The sequence below is a fragment of the Uranotaenia lowii genome, chromosome 2 (genome assembly GCF_029784155.1).
Source record: "Uranotaenia lowii strain MFRU-FL chromosome 2, ASM2978415v1, whole genome shotgun sequence".
In the NCBI taxonomy this organism is placed as follows: Eukaryota; Metazoa; Arthropoda; class Insecta; order Diptera; family Culicidae; genus Uranotaenia; species Uranotaenia lowii.
This window is the reverse complement of record NC_073692.1, coordinates 432,481,422-432,502,148: the sequence shown is the minus strand read 5'-3', so window position 1 is coordinate 432,502,148 and position 20,727 is coordinate 432,481,422. Positions and strand designations below refer to the sequence as shown.

General features: G+C 34.8%; 2 protein-coding genes across 12 annotated transcripts in view; one reads left to right on the top strand and one right to left on the bottom strand.

Annotated features, from left to right (window-relative positions):
- Positions 1-20,727, bottom strand: part of LOC129747362 (hemicentin-1-like) — a 485,337-nt gene that overhangs the window by 245,040 nt on the left and 219,570 nt on the right. The gene's annotated exons all lie outside the window — the stretch shown is intronic.
- The window catches only part of LOC129747363 (hemicentin-1-like), a 46,123-nt gene that overhangs the window by 14,709 nt on the left and 10,687 nt on the right, over positions 1-20,727 (top strand). Inside the window, exons 6-8 of the mRNA XM_055741538.1 lie at positions 11,614-11,773; positions 12,195-12,491; positions 19,884-20,698. Of these exons, the coding sequence (XP_055597513.1) occupies positions 11,614-11,773; positions 12,195-12,491; positions 19,884-20,698 (1,272 nt within the window). The remainder of the gene's footprint in view (positions 1-11,613; positions 11,774-12,194; positions 12,492-19,883; positions 20,699-20,727) is intronic.

Genomic DNA, 20,727 nt, shown 5'->3' with positions numbered 1-20,727 from the left:
AAATTTTTCGTGTTAGAGTTAGCACGTATAAGCAAAAAATTTACATTCAATCTCAGCAGTCTCAAAATGAATGAAGAAGGAACCAATGAGGTCGGTAGACAAAAATAACCACAAACAAGCACCTCAAAATTATGTTTACCAGTTTGGCTTTCGTGTTTCTAAACCATTTAGTCACCTTAGAATGGCTTAACTTCCTAATTGTTCAACACTCATTGCACAAAATACACATTTCCAGCAAACTCCATTTCAAACGCATTTAACGAGTGCAAAATTGAAGTTCGGAGCATATGCAAATCATGTCCTTTTTTCATTTGAACTCAAATTTACTTTCACTGCCAATTAATTGGAGCTAGTAAAAAGTAGCACGGCGCTGTAGAAAAGAATCTTTGTTTTTTTTTCAAATTCTTCGGACAAATTGTTCAGTTTAACAATTTTTAAAAGCACATTTTTTCACCAGCCCCCATCGGCACCTTGCCAATTGCCATTTTTTGTTTCTTCTCAATCGGCAATTCACTTTGCGATTTTTTTTTGCCTTTGTGATTACTTCAGCACATGCACCAAAAGCACCAATTATTTGCTTATCACTCCTCGGAATTGGAGCACAATCGAGAAATCAGAGCAACGATATCTCCAGTTTTTTAAATAAATAAACTAACTTATAGGCATAAAATATTTTCCTAAGCTACGAACAAACCCAAAAAAACGAACGCGCGACTGACAAACACGTCCGATCCCAAGCAAGGATTGCTTCGACCCCAAAAAAAACCTTTGAACATATCTGTAAAAAACCCGATTTAATACACTTGACAGTGGATTGTAGCCTTTCTTACAGTCTGTAAATTATATTTGGGTACATATAAAACAAAATGAATTATGAATTATAATTAATGAATTTCATACGCAATAAATCCAAAATGAATTTAGGAAATAAAGATTCAAAGTTTTTATTAGGATAAAAGTATTTTTAATATAATCATAAATTTCATATAAATAACCTTATTTGCAACTAATTGGAGATTTTTGAATAACTAGATTCTGGAATATCATGTATGATTCCGTTTCTAAGACATTATAACCTAACTCGATTTACTCCTTTTGAAGTTACAGCATATGATATCTTCAAAATGGAAGGGGTATAAAAATTAAGAATACAATTTAAAAAAAGATACCTGACCATGTATTTCAAATAATTCAACCTCTCAAGTAGAGGAAACAAATACATAGATAAAACTATTGGATAAAATTTCAATTGCTAGAGTAAAATACGATACCAAAATGTAGAAAATCGGTAGAATAAATTTTGAAAATTAATAATATTGAAAATTTTGAAAGCGTAGTATTTTGAATTTTGTTATTTTGAGATTTTTATTCTGTTTTGTTGATTTTGTCTATTTCGTTAATTTTGTTAATTTGGTCATTTTTTCCATTTTATCAATAATGTCAATTTTATCAATTTTCATGATTTTGTCAGCATTGTTAGTTAGTAAATTTTGTCAATTTAACCAATTTTCTAGATTTTGTCAATTTTGTCGATTTTAACAATTTTCATGATTTTGTCAACTTTTTCTAATTTGAAAATTCTGTCAATTTTTTCAAATTTGTCAATCTTGTCAATTTTGTCAGCTTTGTCAATTAAGTGCATTTTGTCGATTTTGTCATTGTCAATTTGGCCAATTTTCTCAATTTTGTCAATTTTCTTCGATTTTGTCAAGTTGGTCAATTTTGTCAATTTGTCAATCTTGTCAATTTTGTCAATTTGGTCAATTGGGTCAATTTTGTAAATTTCGCCAGTCAATTTTGTCAATTTTTTGAATAAAGTGAATTTTGTCGATTTTGTCTGTGTCAATTTTGTGAATTTTGACAATTTGGTCGTTTTGGTCAATTTTGTCGATTTATGTCAGTTTTATCAATCTTGTCAATTTTGTCAATTCAGTGAATTTTGTCGATTTTTTCATCGTCAATTTTGTCAACTCTGCCAATTTTCTCGATTTTGTCAATTTTATAAATATTATCAATTGTTATGATTTTTTCAGCTAAGTGAATTTTGTCAAATCAATGAATTAAGCCAAGTTTGTCAATTTGGTCGACTTGGTCAATTTGGTCAATTTTGTCAATTTTGTCGATTTTTGTCAGTTTTATCAATCTTGTCAATTTTGTCAATTTAGTGAATTTTTTCGACTTTGTCATCGTTAATTTAGTCATTTTTTTTCAATTTTGTCAGTTTTATCAATCTTGTCAATTTTGTCAATTTAGTGAATTTTGTCGATTTTGTCATCTCTTTTGTCAATTTTGTTAATTTTGTTAACTTTTTTCAATTTTGTCAATTTTGTCAATTTTGTCAGTTTTGTTAATTTTGTCAATTTTGTCAATTTTGTCAATTTTGTCAATTTTGTCAATTTTTTCAATTTTGTCAATTTTGTCAATTTTTTCAATTTTGTTAATTTTGTCAGTCTTATCAATCTTGTCAATTCAGTGAATTTTATCTGCCAATTTCTCGATTTTGTCAATTTTATATATTTCATCAATTCTATGATTTTTTCAACTAAGTGAATTTTGTCAAATCAATGAATTATGTCAAGTTTGTCAATTTCGTCAATTTTGTCAAATTGGTCTATTTAGTCATTTTTTTTCAATTTTGTCGATTTTGTCATTTTTGTATTTGGTCAACCTGGCGAAAAGGTTTTTTTTCTGTTTCTTCAACTTTGTCAATAATGATTATTAGCTTTTTAGCTTTATATGCATGTTCCAAAAAAAAATCCCAAATGCTTCAAACTCTACTATGGAGGGCTTGGTGGCGCTACTGTTTGGTTGTCATCTTCCATTGGCTTCAGCAAGTGAAAGTTCAGATTGACCTCCAAGCCGTCATCGTTTTTCTCTAGACACCAACCCCAACAACAACAACGCAACGTTAGATCTGAAGAGAGGAAGAGAAAAGGGAACAAAAAAACAAGCCCGAGAGCTTAAAGCTCGAGAGCATTTGTCTTATTGGATTCAATTTGCTTCCACGGGCGAAATACTCTCCTGTCGTTGCTGCTTAAGAAAAAGCTTCGTAAGCACGAACGGCATGTGAGAAGATGAGAGGACATACATCGTCCGCGTACCCGTGTTGTTTTCCCCTTCTCAGAGCAATCTGTGCCTGAATATAATGTTGGGCGAAGTTACTATCGCTTCCGTACCATGCAGTGTGGGCATGACGTACTCATCGACGACTTCATCAATTTTGGGGTCGTACCCCTTGGTGAAAACCATTTTTAAGTTTCATAATTCGGGGCTTCGGTTCCGAAATTTTTGAAATGGATCGGGTTCAAACTGATCCATAAAAATGAAAAAAAAATAACCATTGGTCGGGAAAATTTTAGCTGTTATTTTCCTCCCATACGGTTTCTGTCAGGATGTCATCAAGACCTTAGTGGGAGTGAATTCTATCTGTTCTCCCTTCCACACATCGACAGGTCCATACTGATAGCAAGCGCGTATCTATGACGTTACGTATAATTTGACGTCATACATACGATAATCTTGATTTTAGTGATTGCTGGTTGTGGCTAGCCAGCCATATTGACACGTTTTTTGGAGTGATGATTTGATGATAATTACTATGAAAATTTATTTTTCAAACTATTTTGTTTTTTTTTCTTTCTTTTATACATTGAAGAGGAAAAAAAATCAAATTTTTTAAGACAAAAATCATTTTTACTGTACTTCCCAGTTTCGCAAAAACGTAGTGACAAAGTTTATAAAAAAATCACACCAATACATACAAATACACTGACATCGACAGAACTCGTCGAGCTGATTCGATAGGTACCTATAAAGGTATATCTAAGACCCATAATTAAGGATCTCCCAAATCGACCGATAACTATACCTTTCTGTAAGAAAGGCAAAAAGGTGCCATCTGTGATTTAATCATAGATTTTTTGGGAAGAAAATATGAAAGAATTTGTTGTGAAACGCCATCACATAACCACCGGGCGTTTCACAACAGCACCATGTTAGAGGTACCACACTCGGTACAGCTCTTGCTCAGCCTGGGATCCAAGTTTGCTTTGCCATCTACAAATATAAATCCGTCTACGTTCTACCACCTAATAGCAGACATCGAAGGTGTGATAGAAACATCTGAAGACGAAGAAGTCAAGATACGAAATCGGAGTACAGCTGCTAATCAAATCGTAAATCACATCCATGCGCATAAGCACAACGCGCGATGCAATCCGTCTGAAAACTTTTACAAAACAGCAATAATAGCCACAAAACAGTTTCTAAAAACGCATCCGAATATCATCGTACTGGAAGCTGATAAAGGCAACGTAACGGTTATGATGAATCGCGAGGATTACGATAAAAAGATGCAGACACTAATCGATGACAAAAACACATACACGATCCTCACACGTGACCCAACAACCGGTTTCCAAACCAAAAATAACAATTTCGCGAAAAGGTTAGCAGATTTGAAGCTGATAAACCGAGCCACGGAATTGAAATTAAAAACGTACAGGGCCACTGTCCCCTGCATCTACGGAACACCGAAGGCACACAAGGAGGGATTACCACTGAGACCAGTGGTACCGTGCATGACATCGCCATCATACGAGCTGTCTAAATATGTGGGCCGAATATTGCAAGCGTCGATCAACAGCAGATACAACGTCAAAGATTCATTCGAGTTCTGCGAATTTATCAATGAAGTTGTATTACCTCCAGATCACGTTCTTGTTTCGTTCGACGTCGTCTCTTTGTTCACGTGCATTCCCAGGGACCTCGTTCTAAGCAACATTATCAACAACTGGGATGCAATCAAGAAGAACACCAACATCAACTTAGACATGTTTCTCGAAATCATCAACTTTTGCATGAGTTGCAGCTATTTTAGGTTCAAAAATAAATACTATCAACAGACATACGGCACGGCGATGGGCAATCCTGTGTCCAGCCCGATAGCCGATTTCGTCATGGAATCACTGCTGGACAGCGTGACACGGACACTTGATTTCCAGATACCGATCCTAAGGAAATACGTCGACGATCTACTACTAGCGCTGCCACACGAACAAGTTGAGAAGGTAAGAGAAAAGTTTAATCAGTACCACCCAAAAATCCAATTTACGGTTGAAATCGAATCGAATCGTCGCCTTCCGTATTTGGACTTGGTACTGATTAGACAATCCGACCAATCTATAAAAACCGAGTGGTATCAGAAATCGATAGCGTCGGGACGTTTTCTGAATTTCCGATCAGCCCACAACACACGCCTCAAAATCAACACGGCATTAAATTTTATTAAACGAGTGAAAACCTTCTCAACAAACGTTCCCCCCGACGATGCAATCAAGTTGATTCACGAGAACCTTAGGAAAAATGATTATCCAACGTCCCTGATCAATAGATTAATCCGTAAAGCAAACGAAACCGACATCCCCCTCCAAAGCACACAAGAAACACCCACACAACACTACCGATCCATATTGCATATCGACGGCCTAACTGCAAATGTAGTCCGTGCGCTTAGGACGGATTACCCGCATGTACGCATCGGCACCACACAACAGCACACAATACGCAGCCTACTGCCAGTGGTGAAAGATCCGATGCTACCGATCGATCGCTCCAATGTGGTTTACAATATACCATGTGCGGGCGCACCCGAACGTAATGAAGAGTGCAATAAACGATATGTAGGACAAACTAGTTACAAGTTACGTACTAGAATGTCCAAACATAAATGCGATGTGAACAAACTAAAACGCATCATAGCCACGGGGTCCACAGCATCAGACCCGAGCATAAAAGAACTGCGACAATCAGCCGTCGTAGACCACTGTTTCGACCAGGGACACATGTTCGATTTTGATAAGGCCACCGTTCTCGACAGCTCGAACAAACACCGCAAGCACCTAGAGGTACTCGAGATGTGCTATATTCAAAGCACTCCGAGTACTGTCAACATCCAGAGCGACACCGATGGACGAGCAATTTCATACGGCGGAGTGTTCCACACACTATCGAAAACAACTCACAAGCACTCATCGGCGCCGATTTCTGGCTACAATAGAAACGCAATGCAAACCCAAACAACAACAAACAGTGAGTGGAGTGAACCAAGTTTTGCCACGGACGGTTTTCTAACGACGGAATAGGCGCCGCAGCCCAGGCCAATACCATCACATATTGGGCACGTAAGTCGCACAGTTTCCTCCTCACTTTTAAAACTGGAATAAAGATTTGAATTCAAATTTGTAGCCAGAATATCGACGATCGATGAACGCTATAGGAGCATATCTGTTTTGGACGATAACACTTATGTCCGAGTAAGTGATTAATGATAAATTGTTAATCATTCGAAATATGTTTTATGCTTTCCTATTCAATTTTAGTTCCTTGAAAAAGAATACATAGTATTTGAAACGTTGGATGAAGCACAAATAAAAGTGTTTTAATACTTTATCGATAAGACCGAAAAGCCATTACATAACCTCAAAAATCATCCCGGTCGGAAAAATTATTTTAAGGTAAAAGAATTTTTATTTTTAGTTCTTATTTTTCATCTTAATTTTCATCGATTTAAAAAATCAATTGTACCATTTGCGATGAATAAACTTTTTGTTTATTCGATTATCACTAACATTGCCGGAATTCAGTTATTACAATCTGATTTCAACTTAACGACCCTTAAATGCTGCATAACTTTGAACGGGACTCTAATTCAGATATCAAGAAATAATACAATTTTTTACGTTATTTCACCTGCTGGACATTAACTAATTTTTTTTTTCAGTAATGCATATTAATGGAGAATATAGAATTTTGTTTACCAAAATTATAGTTGTATAATTTTATATCAGAACAAACTAAGAAATAACTTTAAGTTATTGTCCAGGAAACTTTACATAGAATTTAGTATTTACTGGAAGTTTGAAGCAATATGAGGCCCTTGGAGCCAAAACGATAAAAGTGAATTAAAGCTTATTTTGAGAAAACACGCTTTTAAGTTGTTTTGTTTGGTTATTTTTCATAAATTTTGTGAAACTTCGCATTTTTCTGTCTGGCGAAATATTATTCGAATAAAGTTCTAAAAATCTGAAAAATCACGAAATATAGTTTAACTTTTGAAGAATCGTTTGAACCGTTGAATCAAAATTGACCATTTTTATACTTATGATACCACCTACCCCTTTGCCTCTTAGAGTCTCATATAAATTTGTTTGAACTTGGTGTTTAGTCTTACAACAACATAAAGCCATGTTTTTTCAACGAGCCAGATTATCATTTTGTTTGAAAATTTTCTTAATTACGTTAAAATGATTCATATAGGAGCAGTGAGGGAAAAAGGTTGAAAACCACTGCTCTACTGCAAACGTCCCCGTATATGTCCGAGATGTTTTTTTCACATTTTTTTGCAACATTTATTACGGCAATAAAATTTAAATAATTCGGTTGCATCAAAAATTCATTAAGCAATTTATTATATTTTTTTATTTTTTTATTTACATAGTTTTCTGCCTCACGACATAACTTGGTGATCAAAATTTCTAAAATTTACTCGGTTCATGGCAACCGTTTTCCAATTTCTCGGTCATCCCACATTTGAAAAAACTATTTCAAAATCATTTCTTACACAATTAAAACAATTGATACCAAAAAAAAATTTTTTTTTGTGTAAATTGCATAGTTAAGTCCATTAAGTTATTTCCGTTGACGATTTTTTTTTCTATGAATTCAAAGTCCACAAATTTCTAGAAGCCCACAAAATCCAATATTCAAATAGATTTAAAAGTTTTAAAACCTCTTAAAACTCCCGCATTTTAGGGAATGGGGAAAAGTGAACAATAAAAAAAAATCTTTTTTCGCAGAAAAATAACTTTCGGTCGTTTGGAAAGTTGAAAATTGATTTCAAACAAAAATTTCTAATTTATTTGTAATGTTTTTAATTTAAGTCTTAAAATTGAGGGCACTTCGCATAAGAGTTTGACCTTGCTACAAAAGTTTTTTAGAAAAATATTCATATGTATTTAGATTCAGGACACCCAAACTTCTCGAAATTGCCTCTAAAATTGTCTACACCACGGAAAACATGTGATTCTGTGGCCTTATGTAAGTAATCGAAATCCTTTCAACTGTGGAGTTGAACATTCAAAAGAGCACAGAGAAACACAAAATAAAATTCAGGCTTAAATTTGTTTTTGAAAAAACAAATTATATCATCAATAAATTGCTATTGAATCTCTTTTTGAATTTATTTTAACTGATTCTTCTCACGATAGTAGAGAACATCTGTCAAACAGCAACCAACTGGTTGAAGTGTGAAATCAGTATTTGCTGAATTAATTTTGATTGGATTCAAATGATGAACTTGTGTCGTTACACTTTAAGACCACTCCATTCTTAAAACGTGGTAGGGTTTTTTAGTGTCAAAATTTGAGTTTCAATACAAAAGTTTAATTGAACTGCAAATCAAAATTTAAAATAAAAAAAATGGTTTCAACTCATGAATATCAATGTGTTTTTAATTAAATGATTTAGGCCTAGATTGATAAAGGACTAAATTTCGCCGAAATCGAGCCAATTTCTGACATGTTCGTTCACCTTTAGTTTTGGATATAGTTGGAATCAAGTGATTCCCCATTACTACGGTTATTTAGTTTCTTGAGCTAAACATTTTACTTCGAAAAGTTCTCCATGGAGGGAGGGGTGTTGAGGCAGTTTACCTTGTCTTGAAAATTTAATAACTTGAGGAGTTGTTAAGCAAACTGCTTCAGCTGTAAAATTGAATAAACCCTTCGTTTCGTTAATGTATGAAAAAAGTGAAAAATCGTATTTTATTTTACTCTTTTTCTTGATGTACACATCATCTGCAACTGTGTAAAATTATTTTCAAGCGAAAATAAAAAATCATGAAATGAAGGGTTAAAAAATAAAAAAAATAATAAAGGGGAACCATAGACAAATTGCCCAGGGTTCCGTACGTTTTATCTTGCCCTGATAATCTTATTTAATGTTTTTTTTTTTTCTAAAAGATTAACAAACATAGAGCGTGTTTTATTGAATTTAAGGTAGTTGAACAACCATCTCCTGCTTAATTAGTTTAAATTAAGATTGTTTAAGTGCTTTCATATCACTGTGCGCCATTTTTTTGATTTATTGTTTGAGTTCATTTTCCTTTATATGATTCTCATCGATCTTACAATCAGCTCCCTCATTGTCTAAGTGAAAACTCGTGTTCCGTACCAATTGTAAAACTATCGATCAAAAAGCCTGGGAGAAAGTGATGACAACTTCTAAACTACATTTATTGCCCCAGAGGCCCCAGTCGAACGAGATGACCGCTCATATTTTTCTCCCCCTCAGAGTGGGTGTAGCAGAAGCGGAAGTGAACGGATAAGCAACACTCAATTATTCCGATGAAAAATGTTAGGGACAGTGTCCCATAAAAAGTGAAAAATGTTCCCCCCAAAAATACAACAAAGATTGAAAAATCAAAAACCTAGTGAGTGGGAAAGACTGAATGAGAAAATGCTCCTCCAGAGTGAGGCAACGACAATAAATCAAAACTTGATTCGACCGAACGGTTGCCATCAGAAGCGATTTCTCGTTGAGTTCTCATCCCTTTTTTCCTGTTGGCAAACGGTTTTCTCACCTTGCCTCATCGAGACGAGTTCACCTACCTAAAATTGAGGAAAAAAAACCTTTGAGCAAATCGAGACGACGACGACATTGATCTTGTTTGCTTGAATGCTGGCGCTCTGCTGTTGGTGGTGCGCAATCCATCTGAGAGTTTTCCACATTTCGAAAACCGGGCACAATCATTCTTCACACAATTGGTCGAAAATGAAAAAGGAAGGACCTGGGCTGAGCTGAGCTGAAGAGGAGTGAGGGCTCCAACTTCCTCTAAATTTAGAATTGATTTGACTTTGATTGATACCACACCGTTTGGCTTGTGCTGGTGCTGCATGCATGCATTTGGGGATCATCCAGTTTGCAGTTATGTGTTATAGTAGGTACCTAGTAGTGGGTTTCTGACAATTTCGTCTATCGTCGTCGTCTGCCGGAAGTGGAGACCGGTCTCGAAATCCCCGGAGAGTTGTTGGTTGTTGCAAAGGGTTACTATCGGAAGTTTGTGGGTTATGGCTTTCGGTTTTTGGCTTTTGGTTGGCAGGCTGGCAAATTTTCCTCGGCATGGAACTTTGATATTTCATGCTTTTCGGTTATTACAAACAGCCTCAGTTTTGTTTCACGTTGAATATTATGGAATGCATACATGCGTGCTCTGACTAGTGGCTCCAGAGAGTCGAAATTGATTCGATGATTGGTATGTTTAAATTTTGCGCTTCGTGTGGATGTGGCTAAATTTGCTTTGATTAAAACATTTGGGTATGATCAAATTGTTGCTCTGATTGCAAATTGAAATTTGGGAAAATTATTGGCAATTGAAAACAAATAAAAGGGATTCAAATATGACAAACATTGGGAAAAGTATTGCGCAACGCCATTGTAGCTAATTTTTAACTATAAAGGAAAGTTTACTTTAATGAAAAAGAATTTAGATAAAATATCAATACTTAAGTTGAGTCAAACAATTTCATGACTCAATGATGTAAATATGATAAATTTTGTCATTTTTGTCATTTTTGTCTTATTTGTCATTTTTGTCATTTTCGTCATTTTTGTCATTTTTGTCATTTTTGTTATTTTTGTCATTTTTGTCATTTTTGTCTTATTTGTCATTTTTGTCATTTTCGTCATTTTTGTCATTTTTGTCATTTTTGTCATTTTTGTCATTTTTGTCATTTTTGTCATTTTTGTCATTTTTGTCATTTTTGTCATTTTTGTCATTTTTGTCATTTTTGTCATTTTTGTCATTTTTGTCATTTTTGTCATTTTTGTCATTTTTGTCATTTTTGTCATTTTTGTCATTTTTGTCATTTTTGTCATTTTTGTCATTTTTGTCATTTTTGTCATTTTTGTCATTTTTGTCATTTTTGTCATTTTTGTCATTTTTGTCATTTTTGTCATTTTTGTCATTTTTGTCATTTTTGTCATTTTTGTCATTTTTGTCATTTTTGTCATTTTTGTCATTTTTGTCATTTTTGTCATTTTTGTCATTTTTGTCATTTTTGTCATTTTTGTCATTTTTGTCATTTTTGTCATTTTTGTCATTTTTGTCATTTTTGTCATTTTTGTCATTTTTGTCATTTTTGTCATTTTTGTCATTTTTGTCATTTTTGTCCTTTTTCGCATTTTTGAAACTGTTTTAAAAGTTTCAGCTTAATAAATAAGCAACTCCAAATTGCAAAAAATATTCGTGTTTCATGGCCTTTATGAAAACAATTTTTCTTCACATATTTATCAAAAAATTATAATGGGTTTAGTAAATATTAGTTTACTGTCAAGCATAAAGGTTCTCGTTTGTTTATTAAATATGAAAAAATAGACAAGATAAAATGAATTAAACATTCAAAAAAAGGTTTCTGACAACCCTACCGGTTTAGCACTTTGATTTGCACTAGAAAATAGTGGGGATAAAAACCTCTAAAAGTAACCGCAGTATTTCGTTTTCATCCATGTAACTGATTTTTTTCTGCTTTCTTTTCTCTTCCCCTGGTGTTGCAGTATTTACAAAACGACGGCACATTCGAGACCATCAGTCAGATGATTTTTACCGCAACCCGCTTCGAGAACGGTGCATCGATTCGCTGTGAGGCAGACAACATTGTGATGCGTGAGGACGGCGACCGGCCACTGCACGATACCCTCACGCTCGAGGTCATGTGTGAGTATCGAGCGAAATCCCTGTCCTGGGTTCTGTTCTGTTCGATGTCCGGTGTCCGAAATCCTCCCGAAAGCCCTTGCAATCACTCTTTTCTCTACGACATATACATATACCCCCACGATGAATTTCGCACGCTACACAAAAGAGAGAAAAGGGAGAGTGCAGTATCAGCGGTATTAAATTGCCCCGCGATGACATGATTTATGTCCATCCGAGAGCTGGCCCCCCGGATTATGTTCAACCTCCCATAGCAACTAACCTATAAACGTTCTCTGTTTGTGTACTTACCTATTTGTTTCATCTTTTCTCCCGTCCATTTGTGCCTCTTTGCTAACAACAACATTGTGGAAACATCCCGGACAACAAATCACCCCACCACGAATCACGACGCACCAATCTCCCTCTCACTCGGGACTCGCAGATCCACCGGTGGTTTCGGTTAAGCCGGACAACATCACCGTCAACGAGACGAAGGATTTTCTCATGTTCTGCGATTACGAGGCCAACCCGGCGTCCCTGGAAATCGTCAAATGGTTCCGGAATGGACAGGAGATCAAGCTAGGAGGAGGAGCTCATCGATACGAAGGGGGCAATCCGGAGCAAACGGCCCTGCTGATCAAAAACTCGACCCGCTTCGACATCGGAACCTACACGTGCGAGCTGTCCAACTCGATCGGGTCCGACGTGTCCGATAACGAGATTTATGTCGATGTTCTGTGTATGTATAATTTTGTACCACACTGTACTGTACCTACTGTATGTTGATTTTGATTCATTGTCCCGAACTCATTGACAAAGCCTACTTTCAGGCTGAGGCTGTGTTGTTTTATGTTATTTTTGCCTGAGAGAGAGATAGCAAACGAGAATGAATGAATGAATGCGAAGAGATGATGAAACCAGATTATGGCAAAGTCATCGCGCGAAAACTTTGTCATTGGTTGGTGGTTGACTTTGTTGTCATGTCACAACGCAGATCAATCTAGCCCCTGGCACTGGGAGAGGTTAAGTTGTGTGTCAGAGGCGAGACGAGATTCGTCATATCATGTAGGACATTTGATATGTTGAGATTCATTCTTTTGCCCTTTCATTGTGTATGTTTACTGTTGCGAGACAACAGCCTTACAGTAAGTAGGTAGACATAACTCGCTTTGATGGGGAAAATTCAGTAAAGTGTTAATAGGCTTAAAGGACATCGGGTGGAGTTGATTTATGTCTGTTGGTATGCTTGTAATTCTTGCGTGCCTTAAAGAACTCAGTAGTTGATAGAATGTGCGTTGTTATGTTTTTCGAAAAAAAAAAAATGTTTTAGTCACTTCTACAAGTATAATAGATCTTCCTAGTTGAACTGATTATATAAAAAAAATCAAACGAAATTTTCTGAATATCGGTTCAGACCAATACACTTCATTATGAGTGTATTCAAAAAAATGCAAAACTTTGTTTTGTGAATAACATTCGTATGTATGAATGGAAGTTTATCAAATTTCCAGCGAAGTTGCTTAGTAATGTAATATTTACATGCGCAAATTTTCATGACGTTGTGACAAGCGGTTTTGAGATAGCGTCCTATAAAAAAGTTTATCGACTTTTATTTTTAGGCACACTGTGGAACTTTTTGAAGAGCTATGCAAGGAAAACAGTTGCATTTGGAGGCAGCCTTCTTTGTATATTTATGCCATAGTTTGTAGTTGATAACAAGCTGAACTTACATGTAGCTCGAGCACAAAATTATTTCTTTATAAACTCGTCAAACAAATTGTTTTCTTCATTTAGATTCAGATGAATTCAAACTGAAGCTCTTTGAACCCTCAGAAATTTTACTTAACAGAATAATTTAAGCACTTGCAACCTTCTTATTATCTTGCGAATTGTACATGAAGAGTAAAAGCATTATATTGGTATGGATCCAAGACATGTCGACATTATTGAAAACGAGAGAGCCGACCAATTTGCTAATGAAGGTCCATCCAAGGAAGAGTTTTCAAAAAAGATAGGCACGTTTTCCCAGGATTTGATCAAAACGATCATTATGAACAAAAGGTTTTGACTAGACTTAGAATCGGCCACCGTCGACTTAATCATGACTATCTTCTTACTACTTATTCGTCTCCTCATATATGTATGTAAAATCCATCTTACTGTTGACCATATCTTCTTAGAGTGCACCATGTTACTTCCAAAAATGCGATTGTTGAAACTTGGTAATTTTAATGAGATTTTTTTTTAATTTTTTTTTATATTACTTGGTCTTTGAATAAGGAATTACCATACAGACAAATTTCTTAAAAACTAGGTTATTCTACTTATGTCTAGTTTAAATTTACGTTTACACCCATTGAAATCAAACACATGGTACACTACATTGAAACGTTCACAGCATTTGTCGATTGGGTGGTTTCGACCATACGCAGTACGGTGGTAAGGTATCCAGAGAAACTGGCGTTGTCGGAGCGTCATCATGGAACCGTATAAATTGACACGCTGGAGTATGTAAGAGCAGTCCACACGATGAGTCAGGGTGTCAAAAATAAAAGTTTGCTGAAGTTCGGTACGACGTTTTTCAAGCGCCAGATTTACAAGGGCGTATCTTCGTTCGTAAGACGGAAGACGAAGCGGTTCAGTCCAGGGAAGGCGCCGTAAAGCATACCTTATAAAACTACGTTGAACTCGTTCAAGGAGGTAACTCTGTGTGCTCTGAAAAGGAGCCCATATCTGTGTAGCGTATTCCATAATGCTTTGTACTGATGCGCATTAAAAATGTGAAACAACAAGAAGACATAGTTATTAGATACCTTAAGGATTTAACCTTTTCCTTCCCATGGTAGCACAGGTGATCCACAACTTCACACAGCTCGCATTTGAACTGGGTACTTTGGATCAACACCATGTTATCACCAAATGTGCAGGTGTGAATGAAGAATCATTGTACACAATTTAAAAAAACCGATTGACTAGTTTTTGCTCGGCAGATCAAAAGCTGCGCAAAAGTTTGATTTTTTCAAATTTAAATTTGTTGTTCAATAATTTCACAAGTTTTCATAACTATCCTGAAATGAAAATACTGACGTGCAGAAAATTGCTTTCTTCAGCTAAATCAAATGATGGTTAACATAAATTTCCACTAAAATATATACATATTCGAATATGTAAAGTGGATCACAGGTGATACACTGAGAACAAAACGTACTTTTCATCTTGCTAAGTTTTTTATCAATACTCATGAAAATCATTCCGTCAAAAGTTTTTTCTCTTCAGGATAGGTTTTTCATCTACAAAAATAATCACTAGTTTAAAAAAATATTGAAAGTTTTGTGAGTTTAAGAAAAAAACCTTATATTCAGTTTTTTTCTGGCGCCAAGTGTCATGACGGCCATTGTTCAAGACAAAAATAAAAATTTCAAAAATTTCAACATTTTGAATTTTGAGGGCTGGATATACCCAAGAAATATATTACAAAATTGGATTAGTTTAGTTTGTGATCGAAAAGGTGATAAAATTCCATGTATATTTGCCGTTATTCAAGAAAAAATTAAAATTTTTAAATATGTTGTTAAAATCTGAGAACAAGCTGAGAAGTCCACTTATAAGATGAATCGTAAGTTGCTCAATTCAATTAGATAATTATAGAATAATTACAATTAGCTTTAAATCAGTTTCTCAGATGAATTTGTTTTGAAATAAATTTTTACGACCTTATCGGTGAATGTTATGTTCTCATAGTGAGAACATTTCAAGAATTGTAATTTTCTTCTAATCTGCTTCTATCCATCTATAATATTCAATTCTTGAAATGTTCTCACTATGAGAACATAACATTCACCGATAAGGCCGTAAAAATTCATTTCAAAACAAAATTCACGGTGATTAATCTTAATTAATAAGATAAATTCGGGAATCTGATTTGAGTTTTCGTGCCAGGCGAAAAATTATCCGCTTAACACGAAATAACCTTGTTTCGACCTACGAGAATCCAAAGTAAGCTTCTGTTGAATTTAATTATTGTCATGTATTTCATAGCAAAATAAAAATTAAAATTATCAGGTTTAACATCTTCAAACATCTGCACACACGCGGCTTGATAAAGTGCAAGTCAGGAACACGAGAAATCAAATGGTCCACACCACATTTTGATAAAATTACTCTGAGACATTCATTATTTTGCCCGATTTCCACATTTTTTTTTCAGGTGTAATGGAATAATTTCAATGGTATCAATCTATTTTGCTAAAAAAAGTCAAGTTAACCATCTTTATTTATTGAAAAATGTCAACGGAATCAATTGGTGTACCCGGATTTTTGTTTTAACTTTAGATACAACAAGTGACAATGGATCAGAAAATGAAAAAAATAAATAAAGCTTTTTCTATTCGTTCCAGTGCAAAAAAAGCAAAACAATTGGCTTTAGGATGAATTTAAAATCTACCAAAAATGATCTTCAAGATGAAAATTTGCTGGATTATACTTAACTTGACTGCACCTCTTTGAAAAATTTCTTAAATTTAGGGGAAAACAGGCAAAATAGTTTGGCAAATTTGTCGTTGGTCAACCAAAAATTGGAATATACCAATCGATTCAGTTTACATTTTAACATTAAAAAATTTCATTTATCTATATTGTAGCTAAATAGATTGCTAGCTACAATCGGAAATATGCCGTGACACATAAAAATAAATTGAGGAAATCGGGCAACGAGGCATTTTTAGTCATTTTATATTTTAAAAAAACGGTGTAAACCTTTCAAGCGAGACTATCTTGTCCGAATTCTGTACCCTTTTTGGCTTAAAAATCTCCACTGTGCGTCCTTTTGTGGAATTTTGGTTCAGATTAAAAAAAAAAAACATTTTCATCTTTCTCTTTTCGATTCCAAATTTCCTCAATCCTTTTAGCTTTGAGTAGTTGATGTATGCATAAGCTTGCCAGATTGCCCGGTTTTATCCGGGTTTGCCCGGATATTTGATGCAAAGTTTCGATAAAGTCCGGTCCGGCCCGGTTGCCCGGATATCGTGAAAATAGTCCGGATATTGCCCGGATTTTTTCACAATTTTCACAAAGACACCAAAAAAAATCATAGTTTTTAAGTAAGTTCCAGCAAAATAGATTAACGGTATGGAAATTTTCAACGGTTGTTTCAAATAATTTCGCTGATTTACTTTTATAAACCTTTAAATATTTAAGTGTTCCAAAAAGTTTTTGGAAGTCTGCAATTACATTAAAAAATATTAATTTCAATATTTTTTGCATTTTTTTTGCTTTTATGTATAATTACACCTAAGTTTTGCCCGGTTTTTGCCCGGTTTTTGGATTTGAAAAATTGAAATCCATGCCCGGATTTTGCCAGGTTTTTTTGAAAAAATGCCCGGAATTGCTAGGCCCGGATGGGAGTGGAAAAAATTCTGGCAACCTTATGTATGCAACAATCAAAGGCAAAGTGCATTTTATATTTTCCATCATATAATTATAACGGTGTACCAATTATTTCCATTCAAATGTGAAAAATTTTCGATCATTCTATGCCATTCAAGTACCTACCTTTAATTTTATTTCTTTATTTAGTCAAATAAAACTGCCCGGCAGTTTTCAAATATCTTGGTGCGATTAGGAAGCATTTAGTAGGTACAATCATATCGATATGAAAATTTTTGTAATCCATTCTGTACAGTTCTATAATGGTCAGTTAAGCTTCGGAATATTGATTGGAATCTGATTTGAAGTCTTATTTTTTTCCAAAGACCTCAGTGTATATGCTCTTGACATTTTCAAACAAGCCTTCTTTTAAAGTTATGATACTTTATTATTTTTTAAGTTTCGGAAGATATTCAACTATATGAAAATATATTGAAAAGCATTACTCAATTGAAATTATTACAAAAATTTTCAGCTCATCGTAAACAACTAATCTATGAAAAGCCTGATTTACTTGGAATCTGAAGAGTGCAAATGCATTCACACTCTCAAAATGCCAAACAAATAAGAATGTTAGATTGATATCGTGTACATTTTTGTCATATGGAAGTTAACGTTAAAAAACACAATACCAATTCCCGACTTCTCAAGATTTTTCATTTGATTATGCCAGTGTTTCCAACGTTATCTGATGGAAATGGAAGAACGAAATATTTGTTTCACTTTATATTAAGGTTGCCAGGTTTTTTAAGCACGTGTCCGGACTATTTTATATAAAAATCTGGCAAAATCCGGGCATTAGATATAAAATCGTCGATCAAAAATCCGGGCAATATCCGGGCGAAGTTGGTCAAAATCCAGGAATTACTCAACAAAAATGAAAAAAATTAAATTGAAAAAAATCATCAAAACTTATCATCAGATTTTAAATCGTATTTTAGGCTTCCAATAAATCTTTCATGAACTATTTTATACAACTTGCTCAAAAAAAAATTAATTATACGATTTGTACCACTTTTGGTTATTTGGCAAATAAATTGAGGAAATCCGGGCAAAAAATGGGCGATTTAAATGAAATCCAAGCAACCGGGCCGGGCAAGACTTCTCCCAAATTTTGTTTTGAAAGCGGGTTATCTGTCAACTTTTCTTTATATGGTTAGATTTCCAGAAAATACAACGTAAGCATAAAGTCAAGAATAATTTGAATAGATTGGATTGAAACCATTGGATTGGATTCGAAAAAAATTAATTTGAGTAGAAGCGAATTGGATTCACATTAAAATAAGCTACATCATTATTGTAAAACATTGTTAGTAGGAAACCTGATCTGGATATTAAGAAAAATTAAAATTTTGTGGCATATTTTCGTGACTCACATAAAATGAAATATCGGAAATATCTTATCGACAAAGTCACGGATTTCGGTCTGTTTAAATAACAGACCCCGATCTCGATCTGGATAAAGCTGAAGAGATTAAGTGGAAATTCGTTGAAGGCAGAACGTAACGTTGGACAATTTTGTACTTCCAATTTCCACATTAAAAAAAAATACAAGACCTTTTCGGGACCACTCAGAACCTCGAACACTTTTGATATCAGATGAATGCAAGTGTGTTCTTTACAAAAATTAGTAAGCTCTATTACCACAAAAACACAAGATGATTTATCTTTCAGAATTTTTGTTTGTAAACTTTTGACACCTTAAGTTCACTCAATCTGATTATTTATAAAGTGGCCAACTTGGACATCTTTCAACACTTTCCAAATTCAATGGCGTCTAAAAACTTAATGTACACAGATCATCATGTCGTTTGTTCATCAAAAGTTTAAAGTTGATGGGACATCAAATTGACGTAGTCCGAAAAAATATTGGTTTCACCAGTTATTTTTAATTTACCAAAAACATACGATTTTCACCTTCTAAAAAAAAGGGTTAAATTTCAACAAGCTTTGATTTTAATGAAAAATCAAATGAAAACATTTGAAAATTAATAGTTCTTTCTATATTTATGGTGTCATAAGGCATAAACCATCAATTGAAGAAATTTTAGGTTTTTTGCGAGTTGAATTTAACATTTTTTCTGTCAAAAATGATTTTAAAGATAATCATAAAGGTGCTACATACATTTAGGGGTATAAAATATTACAAAAAAAAATTACTAGGTGAAATCATAAAAATTAATGTTTGTATGGATGAAATTTTGAAATCTACAATTGCGTGATGCAAAAGAATCATATTCCAGTAAATGGAAACGAGATTTAAAAAGCGAATCTTTGATTTGCATTTTGATGAATTTTGGCCAAGAATGGTAACCATTTAAAATATTTATTTAAAAAAAATTGGTGATTGTCCGAAAAAATTGTTTACATCAACACTGTTGGTATAGGTTAATGAAATTGATATAAAGTTTGAAGGTGATAACCTTAAGCCAATCCGTCATACTGGGTAATTTTTTTTACGGCATCGAAAAATGGAAGCTGAGAAAATGAGATGCTTTGTCATGATCATTTTGTTATCAATCAATGATAACTTTTTTACATTATATTAAAATTACGACGGTATTTTAGTAATATTGAAAACACGAAGCAATACTTATTTTCTTTATTAAAAACGACTTAATTGATATACTGATATTTTTAACGTTAAAAGTTCATGATGTTTCCACAAAAATAACTTTAGAACTCTAACTCATAATCATCTTTTTAGACAAACCCACCGTATCGCTGAACATGGAACCCAACACTCCGGTGGTGGAAAACGAACAGGCTAACATAACGCTGCTGTGTAATATCGAGGACGGCAATCCGTTGATCCTTTCGAAGGTTCGATGGTTCTTGGATGGTGAATTCTTGAAAGAACTCCCCGAATGCGATGGCGAGGGCTTGGGAGACGAGAATTTGTGCGAGGTGGATCCAACGAAGATGCTGTTGCAGAACGTGGGTCGCGAATTCATCGGAAACTACTCCTGCGAGGGATTCAATGTGGCCGGTTGGGGCGACACCAGCGATGACAATCCGTTGGATATTTACTATGAACCGGGGAATGCTACACTTGCCTTTTACCCTCAGATTGGTATCAAGAGGAGAAGTGTGACTTTCAACTGTACGGTTGAGGATCGAGGCAATCCCATTGCCACTAGGTATCGGTGGCTAAGGGGTGGAAAACCGGTAATGGATGTGGTGACTCCCACCTGGACTGTTGATCCAGTTGGATTGGACTCGAGGACGAACTTTTCTTGTTATGCGTATAACGATGGTGGCGAGGGAAATGCGGCTGTGGTGGCTTTAGATGTTCATGCCCCACCTGCGTTTATCCAGAAGCTGAATCCTTATACGGGAGCACTGTTTGCGACTAGCAATATTTCATTGACTTGTCGAGTCGAGTGCGTCCCACTGTGTAAGGTTTCCTGGTTCAAAGATGGAGTTGGAATTGAGAATAGTGACGAGCGATACTTTATCCGATGGGAGTATAGACCCGCAGACCCGGCAACCGGAGACTTCGAAAGTGTTCATTCTGTTTTGGTAAGATGCTGATGAGGGTAATTTAATTA